This window comes from Dreissena polymorpha, chromosome 4, assembly GCF_020536995.1.
Source record: "Dreissena polymorpha isolate Duluth1 chromosome 4, UMN_Dpol_1.0, whole genome shotgun sequence".
Lineage (NCBI taxonomy): Eukaryota > Metazoa > Mollusca > Bivalvia > Myida > Dreissenidae > Dreissena > Dreissena polymorpha.
In genome coordinates, this window is record NC_068358.1 from 24,234,288 (window position 1) to 24,244,009 (window position 9,722).

The 9,722-nt window shown below is 38.5% G+C and overlaps 1 protein-coding gene across 1 annotated transcript; it reads left to right on the top strand.

Moving 5' to 3' along the window:
* The first annotated feature begins 1,782 nt into the window (after positions 1–1,782).
* LOC127878282 (uncharacterized) lies at positions 1,783–2,340 on the top strand. Its single transcript, XM_052424801.1, has one exon. It carries the CDS (start codon positions 1,783–1,785, stop codon positions 2,338–2,340), a length of 558 nt encoding a protein of 185 aa, XP_052280761.1.
* Positions 2,341–9,722: the final 7,382 nt, after the last annotated feature.

Here is a 9,722-nt window from a genome sequence, read left to right on the forward strand (position 1 = left end):
CCAATGAAACTTCTGGTAGATCCCAACGCTAAACCAGTTGCTTACCACACACCGGTACCAGTTCCAATCCACTGGCGAGATGCAGTCAAGGCAGGTCTTGACCAAGACGTACGACTTGGCGTCATTGAGCCTGTCCCTATTGGTGAGCCTGTCACTTGGTGCCATCGAATGGTTGTGTGTGCAAAGAAAAGTGGACAGCCAAGACGCACTGTTGATCTGCAGGCCCTTAATGCTCATGCCACACGTGAAACACATCACACACCATCACCTTTTCATCAAGCACGATCAGTCCCCCATGGGAAGAAGAAAACAGTCTTCGATGCATGGAACGGCTATCACAGTGTACCCCTGTGTGAGGAAGACCGCCATCTTACCACATTCATCACTCCCTGGGGAAGATATCGCTACAAAACTGCACCTCAGGGCTACATTGCTTCAGGTGATGGATACACCCGACGCTATGATGAGATTGTTGCAGACATCCCTCACAAAACCAAATGTATTGACGATGCATTGCTATGGGCTGATGATCTCGAGGACAGTTTCTTTCAAGCGGTACACTGGCTAGACATTTGCGGTCGAAATGGCATAACACTGAATCCAGAAAAGTTTGTGTTTGGAGCTGATGTTGTGGAATTTGCAGGATTTGAAATTACACGCAACGATGTAAGACCCTGCCAGAGATACTTACAAGCCATCCTTAACTTCCCCACGCCAAAAGACATTACAGATGTGCGTTCCTGGTTTGGTCTAGTAAACCAGGTATCATATGCTTTCAGCATGGCCGAAAGAATGCTACCCTTTAGGGAACTTTTGAAACCTGGCACTCCATTCAACTGGAATGAACATCTCCAGAACGTCTTCGATTAGTCAAAACTACTGATCGCCAGCGAAATAGAAGAAGGTGTTCGTATCTTTGACCCCAAAAGACCCACATGTCTGGCGACCGACTGGTCAAAAGTGGGTATTGGATTCTGGCTCCTTCAAAAGCACTGCACATGCTCAAAGAAGGAACCCTTCTGTTGCCCATCTGGATGGAAGATCACACTTGTTGGCAGCAGATTCACTCATCCAGCAGAGTCTCGCTATGCGCCGGTTGAGGGTGAAGCTCTTGCCGTCGCAGATTCCCTTGACAAGGCCAGGTACTTTGTCCTAGGCTGCGCAGACCTCATCATTGCTGTTGACCATAAGCCTCTTCTCAAGATATTCACAGACCGATCGCTTGAGGACATCTCTAATACTCGTCTAAGAAACTTGAAAGAGAAAACGCTACGCTACAAGTTCCGTATGGTCCACATCCCAGGTGTCAAACATCGCGCCACTGACTGTCTATCACGTCATCCAATCAGTGATGCAGAAAAGCTGATGTTGCCAGATGATGAGACACATATCAATTTAACCTCTGTGTATCCAGCTAGCCGCAGTACTCTCATGACTGGTTTGAGAATGCAGGAAGATCAGGAAGACTCCATAGATGAATGCGTCATTGCAGGTGTTGTTTCATCCCTCAATGCTCTCAACCTTCGATCAGTCACCTGGGACAGAGTTCGCACAGCCACAGCTAGCGATACAGACATGCTAGCATTGACCGACATCATCGAATCTGGTATCCCGGAACACCGTCACCAGCTGCCAGAATCGCTCAGAGACTACTTTTAGTACCGTGAAGGTCTATCTACAGTCGATGGCGTCATCCTATACAAAGACCGTATTGTCATACCACCATCACTGAGAGACGAAGTACTTGAGGCTTTGCACGCAGCTCACCAAGGTGTCACCTCCATGGTTGCTAGGGCAGAGACATCAGTATTTTGGCCAGGAATCACACCTGCCATTACGGCTCTTCGTACCAGTTGCCAACAATGCAACCGTAGTGCACCATCAAATCCTAGCGCACCACCAGTACCTCCATTAAGTCCAGAGTATCCATTCCAGTGCTTATGTGCTGACTATTTCAGCTACCAAGGGCATCATTTCCTTGTTGTAGTGGACCGTTATTCCAACTGGCCAATTGTAGAGCAGTCAGCTAACGGAGCCCAAGGACTGATCACATGTCTTAGACGTATATTTGTGACATATGGAATACCTGATGAACTTGCCTCTGATGGTGGCCCTGAATTCACTGCTGTAGCCACACGTCAATTCCTGAGTGATTGGGGTGTACACCATCGCCTATCCTCCGTAGCCTTCCCACACAGCAACTGTAGGGCCGAAATTGGTGTAAAGACAGTGAAGCGTCTCCTTATGGATAACACAACTTCCACTGGTGACATAAACACAGATGCCTTCCAGCGTGCCATGCTTCAGTACAGAAGTACCAATTCCACCTGGAAAGTATAAACCTCATGAAACTTGGTTAAGCACATCACTGGCCCGTGAAGAAGCCTTGCGAAACAGGCACATGCGGTGTGCAGAAAAACTGTCAGAGCACACTCAGAGATTACCACCTCTAGCTGTGGGAGACAATGTTCGCCTGCAAAACCAGATTGGACTCTATCCTCGCAAGTGGGACAAGACTGGCGTGGTAATTGAAGTTCGCCAATTTGACCAGTATGTGGTACGACTTGATGGCTCAAGACGGGTAACCCTTCGCAATAGGAAGTTCCTACGAAAGTATGTCCCCGTTCAACTACAACCACGACGGCTGTCCATTGATAGTGACCTAGCACTCAGGCTACCTGCAGCAACAACTGAAAATCCCACAGGACACTCCATCACACCAGCAGTGACCCCAACACATGCAACCAGATCTACGCCGGCTGCAACCAACACCGGGATCCCAACTCACTCTGCTCCTCACCCTACTGCGTCACCCAGTAAGGTAACGCCAAGCAGCAGTGAGACACCCAGCCGAGGTAACCTGCAGCAGAGTCGTCGTCAGCTAGCCTATACTGAGCCTCCGAGTCCTGACAGTCGACCAGTAGACGTTTCCGTGGACACAGGACCAAGTCGTGAGACACCAAACCGCACAACCCCGCCAACGGACCTGTTGTGCCTTCCAGTCAGACGATCAGGAAGAACTAGAACTGCCCCAGAGTGGCAGAAAGACTATGTCATGTGATTGTTGACAAAGACTCATATAGTTGACCACATCAAAGACATTTGCCTTTTCTTGTTGTTAAAAAGTTCTTTTTTTTTTCTCTTACTTTATAAGGGAGTAGACCTGGTGGGCTCCAATGTTCCCAGTACTTTTTGTTATCAGTCTTTGTTTCAACTTCAGTTAAAGTGTAATATTATTTCATATGAACATTTCATACCCAAAGACTTGGGGGGAGATACAGGATAGTATAGCATCATTTCTCTAATTATCATTTTATAGATATAATTATCATCATTGTTAATTTCAGATCTTGATCATTGTCGATGGAAATAAAGATCCTGAAGCAAATAGTTGATACTTATTTATTGTATACGTAAATTTGAATTGAAATGAACAGTAAATATAACGATTCCAGCGATCAGAGGTGCATAACGTGTTTTCGTTTGGTTTGTTTACCTGTTTACCATAAAATTGCCAGAACGAACGACAACTCTTGTTCGCCCTTAGTTACGAAAAGACCCAAAAGTGAACGTTGAAGTTGATTGAAGTCAATTTGGCAATAAGAGTCACATGAGGGTTAATCATATTATCTAAGCTCAACACGCACTTTTGTGGTAGCTGATTTAATTTCATTACCTTTGAAATTGTCAATGTTAAAGCAGCCTAGCTTTTTCTTTCCTGGACATGTGTGTGCGTGAATGAGTGAGGGTGTGTCCGTCAGGGTTTTATACTACCATTTACACATGCAGTTTATTTGATTTCCCATTATGTACATTAATGACTTTACCTTGAGAATGAAGGTATATTTTCTAGGTGAATTGACATTTTGGATGACCATACATTTGACCTACTTTGATTTGGATTTTATTCATGCCTATGTTAATTCCTGTGCTGACTGCGTGCATCTTGCCTTTATATGTGTCTTGATGGACCTGTAAGGTCTGCCATAAAACCCCAGATTTAAGCTGTAGTGTACGTTTTGGAGTATTCTGGGTTTTGGTGCATTTATAATAATGTTCATACCACTCACATAAAAGGAGAATACCGTTCTTGTACTGCTGCAGCTTCTGAAATCGTAATAACCAACTAAACTTAATTTCTACCCTCTAAATACATTTCTAACAAAAATAAGTTGTACAAACTCAGTGCTCCTGACTTTGCTGCTTGTCTTAGTTGCATACCCAACGTTGAAGTATCATGGATCAGATTGTGTAACAACATGGGTATGATTCGTAAATCATTCAACTCAATCATTGAAGACCAATCGCAACAGGTGTATTCCTTATAACTCAATGTGATTTTAGTTATATCGTTCCAAGGCGATGACCGCTGACTTAAAAAGTTTTAGTGAATGTTTGTCTATAATGTAACTTCGATGTGTTCAAATGGGTATGTACCCATTTCAAGATGGTTGGGCTAAGTTTTAGGTTAGATTTTCCGTTTAACTGATTTATACTCGAGATACTTTGAATTTGTTGTAAAGATCAGATCCTAATTGTAAATTATTTCATGCTAAATTCTAAGCTGTATGTAAAGTCAGGTATTGTACAAATTATTAGTTACTTGCCTTAAATGAAACATAAAATCTCTTTCAAAAACATTCGGCCTTACAATTCATACTGATGTCTATCAGAGTTTTTTGCTCCTTCTGTTAAAGATAAATCGCCAACTCCAGCTTGCTTTCAAAGCATTACCCATATTTTAGTTCAGATGAACTCCATCATAATTGATATCTGTGCCGTGAATAAAGTGATCATATTATAACCCATAGCTGTTGCAGTTCAATAATCTTATCACTACAGTATCTAAAATTGTTATATGAATTGTCTGGCCAATTTAACATTGTATTTTACTCAATATTGTCAAAAAACAATATTATAAATAAATGAATGTTTTTTAAACAAGTCAAATGACTTAAGACTAGTGTTTTTCAACTATATATTACACGCATCATTCTCATTGTGTATGTATGCATGGCGCACTAAATATTAGTAAATATTGCTACCATGAACATTGTTAAGAAATGAAGACTGTCTACTGTTTACTGTTAAATCTAAAATGGGCAAATTTACAACAACTTTTAATCAGTTCAAACCAGTGCACCTAATTCTTAATTTATATATGCCGTTTTCCGAGTCCGATTCCTGGATAAAACACTACTAGGTGTCTTCGAAGACTTTTTCGAAAATGTCCCCAGAGTTTGGGATCAAGTAATCACGTAGAGAATGTTAGTGAAAAGTATTGAATGTTAAACAGGCGTAACAACCCTCTTAACTTTAAATTTAGCAGGATACTGCGTACATACGATAAACGGTAATAACGATTTCATGAAGATGGACCCGGCTCGGACTAGCGAATAAACTCTTAAAACACATATAAAGATAGCGTATTGAATATATCAGTGAAAGAAAATGAAATTATCTACATGGCAATACAATTAACATATCGTTTTAATCAAAACAAACAGAACTCTATACCTCTGGAGAAAAGTTTCCCTTGTCCACAAACTGACAATATTCAGCGACTTATGTTTTTGCTAGGACTGTTAAACCAGTTTTGGAGAAGAGTTCACAGAGAGGGTACTGACGTATGTATAACAGCGCCTCACACCAGGGCCGCAGAGCGCACATTTCCACACATTTGGTATTGTGGTGTCAGATCCGACGTACATGGCGTCACTTATAAGGCCTGTGGGGCAATGGCGAAATTCAAAGTTCCAAATGGTGTTTGTCCAAGAATATTGACAACATTCAAAGTTAGAATATAGAAAACAAAAGTTATATTTAGCAAAACACACGTACGATGTTTCGAAAACGCGTAAGTAAATTTCTCAGGCATATTTCGAGGTTCTTTTTGTAAGTGACAGTTTTTACTCCTGATCAGCTTCCTCTATATAACACTTTACTCCCGAGTGGGATGGACGAGCCAATGGCCTATTCAGATGTTCGTTGTTATGATTGCGTATATATAAAACATAAACAGCAGAGGAGCCGCCGATGTAAAATCAATCGATATATATATGGTGTATGAACTGGTCCAAAACTATTCTAAACTGTCCGGGACAGTTTATAAACCGTCCGGCGGTTAAGGAAAGTTTTGGACCGTTCGTGCGCATAAACCGTCCGGGACGGTTTAAACTGTCCGGGACGGTTTAAACTGTCCGATACGGTATTATTTATATCAACCAATCAGAACACTCCTTACAATAATGCTTTACTTTAGAAGTTTTACGAGCGTAATGTAATATCGTTGTCACCTCGAGCGACGCTATTTTTCTCGGACAAAACATGATTTTAAAAATATTCAATCAATCATTGCTGCCAAACAAGTCAGAGTTAAAAATGAATATTTCACGTATTGACATTAAATTATTTTATTAACGTAACCCACTTTATTATAATTGCTAATATTAGAATATTATAATGCAGCCGTCATTACCGAAACGATTGCATCATTATCGAAACGATTTTAACGTTCCGGTGATGAGCGTTTCGGTAATGTTTTTTTTAGCATTTTTTTCATGTGCGTCTGACTGACAGAGATTTGTTCACTCGTTACACTGCATGATATCAAGATCGAATATCAACTCATCATAAATACAAAACATGTTTGTGCTTTTACATATCATTTTGTTATTTATCAGCATACGGTAATGATGCGTTAAAGCATACGACAATACAATGCAAGCTTACCTATGCCTTTTAAATATTTCAGTTCATGAATTCGCGGCCTCGTCTGTTGTTAAAACGTTCGCGCACAAACAAGCTTTTGCATATGTCATCAAACAAAGGTTACAATAAACCATATATACCACTGGAAGAAAATATTAATTAAGTTGCGGTAATGACGACAATTCTAGTGACACAAAACTAAATCATTTTTTCCATTTATAATTTTTAGACTAGTACTGAATGAATAAAAATTGTTTTTTAAAGGCCTTGTATACGGATTAAATGCATAACCTTTATATAAATTTGCTTTATTATTTGAAAAATATGCTTCTATTAATAGGTATTTGGAGAAGTGACAACTGTTTTTTCCTGTATTTGTCGTGACTGGTGAGTAACGTGTATTATTTAAAATTTTAAATAGATCCTCTTTACATACAAACTATTTAAAACTATTAATTTAACAATAATAAATGTAAAATATTTTCAAAATTGCTCCAAAACTTCAATCGAAAACCATGCATGGCTCGAGTGACAAAAGTTTGGCAATTTTTATAGAAATACCCTGCGCAACGCGTGAAAGAAAACGGATATCAGGTTTAAAACGGTTTTCGGTAGCTTTTTCATTTAAATGTTCATATCAGGAAAGCTAAGAAATATTTTAAGACCGAATTTGGAATATATCTATGGCAAAATGTCGTCTCTTCGTACCTGTTTTTACTTATAAATATTGAACAAAATGGAAAATATCGCATGTCAATCACGGGTTCCGCTTGTATTATTGAGACAACCTATAGTACACACGGATAAGACTCTTGAGTCAAAGCTCACATTATGTCGCGACAGGCCATTGACATCTCACGAAATCCCCTTTGCTTCTTGCTTAGTTAATCAGCTTTAAAATGACAACCAAATGCATGAAAATCGGACAATACGAAGTTTTTTTATCAAAGAGCCAGAGCAACCACATTCTTTTCAAAAACCAGAATTTATCAAAATAGCCCGAATATATACGTTCAAAATTTCTCATGTTAATCTGTACATAGACAAAAAATATTAGGAAAAAAGGACAATACATTCACGTCAATTTTGATTGCTCACGTATTAAAATGCAACACTTATCGTTAAAAACAGATAAAAAATCTTCCACATATCATGTAAGATATTTATATGGTTTGTAACAGACTATTCAATATGTCTTTGTAACAATCGTTCGAAAAATTAAAGTCAATTTTTTTCAACTTTTTCTGTCCCAAATATTTACAAAATGGACAGGGAAATATCCACCCAAAACGGTGATGTTATCTTAAAACGTATATGAGCTCTTCAAAAATATGTAATTACATTTACGTCATTGCCTTCTAGAAACCGATAAATTATTGAAAACAGACTTAACTATTTTCAACGAGTTTTCATTTTCAACAGCTGGAAAGTATATTTATACAGACTTGATAATAGAAAGTACTTAAATAGACACCTAGTCCAAGAGCCTTTTTTGACATCGCAGGTGTGCTTTATGTATGGGAAATACCTAGTTGAAGTGAAATCTGACAAAACAGGTGTGCTTCATGTATGGGAAATACCTAGTTAAAGTGAAATCTGACAAAACAGGTGTGCTTTATGAATGGGAAATACCTAGTTAAAAAGAAATCTGACAAAACAGGTGTGCTTCATGTATGGGAAATACCTAATTATAGTCAATCTGACAAAACAGGTGTGCTTTATGTATGGGAAATACCTAGTTAAAGTGAAATCTGACATAACAGGTGTGCTTTATGTATGGGATATACCTAGTTAAAGTGAAATCTGACAAAACAAGTGTGCTTTATGTATGGGAAATACGTAGTCAAAGTGAAATCTGACAAAACAGCGCATTGAGCAAAACAATGTATATATGTATGTATGTGTGTACCACCTATATGGATATTCCTTATTTGTATATTAATGCAATTAAATGTACAATATATTAAGTACACATGTAAAATGCTGCTTTCGAACAACTTTTTTTTAATTGTTCATGCGAATATGATTTGTTCGAGCTCACATGTAAGATGACTTATAAGCCTATTAGGCCTGGTGTTCTTTTATGCATTGTATATATGTCTGTTAATTCCTTGTACGTAAACATATTTCACTATAATGAATGATGCTCTTGTCTTGTCTTATGTAATTTGTGTTAGCAAGCATGTGTGAAAATACGTGATTATAATGCATTTTTTGGTAAAAAATACATTTAAAAGCATTACTTTCCAACAATACTGTAATTAATTGATTCTGAATTTTTAGTTTATTATTCTATGCTCTTTGAAACTTTCCCTGAATTATATATATTCTCGTTGATTAACCATCCACGCATTACGAAAAAATCGGAGTGATTGTTTGTTGAGACTTTGAATACCGTGACTTAGCTATGTGTTAAAAAGTCGGAGTCGTAAAACGTAGGCTCTAAATAATCTTGATTAGTGTTCATCACGAATATTATTTATGCAATATTCAGATGTATAATACATAATGTACCATACGTATGTCAGAGACGTCGTACTGTTGCGGAATAAAGCATGTGTGTCTGTGTGATTTTACTGTCAAATGGCGAAACTCTATTCCATCTAAACGATGTTGATATCATTTGAAAGCGTAAACTTCAGTGAAAATAATCGTATCAATATAATTGCAATATTTCATGTAACACACAATGAATATGTAATGTAACCTGGAAAAGTGGCTCCTTTGGAAGCATAAACTGCATCCAAGATATATAATAGTAGACCCGGTTTCTGTTCCTGAGTGGTAATACAGAATGCAACACCTCCCACCCTAGCTAAACCAACCGCGCACTTGTATTTATCAAAGCGACGAAGGCACTGAATTTGTTCGTTGTTGTATAATCTTAGACGCAACCCAGTTTTCAATATTATGTTATAGCTTTTTATATAACAAGTTTGAAATTACCACAACTCATTCAAATTATAAAGAGTGTGTCTTAAAGCACTGGTCGAGATGTTATTTTTTCATGT

Excerpts from the sequence above, each read along its gene's own strand:
- LOC127878282 (XM_052424801.1), top strand. The coding sequence starts at position 1,783 with ATGGTTGCTAGGGCAGAGACATCAGTATTTTGGCCAGGAATCACACCT.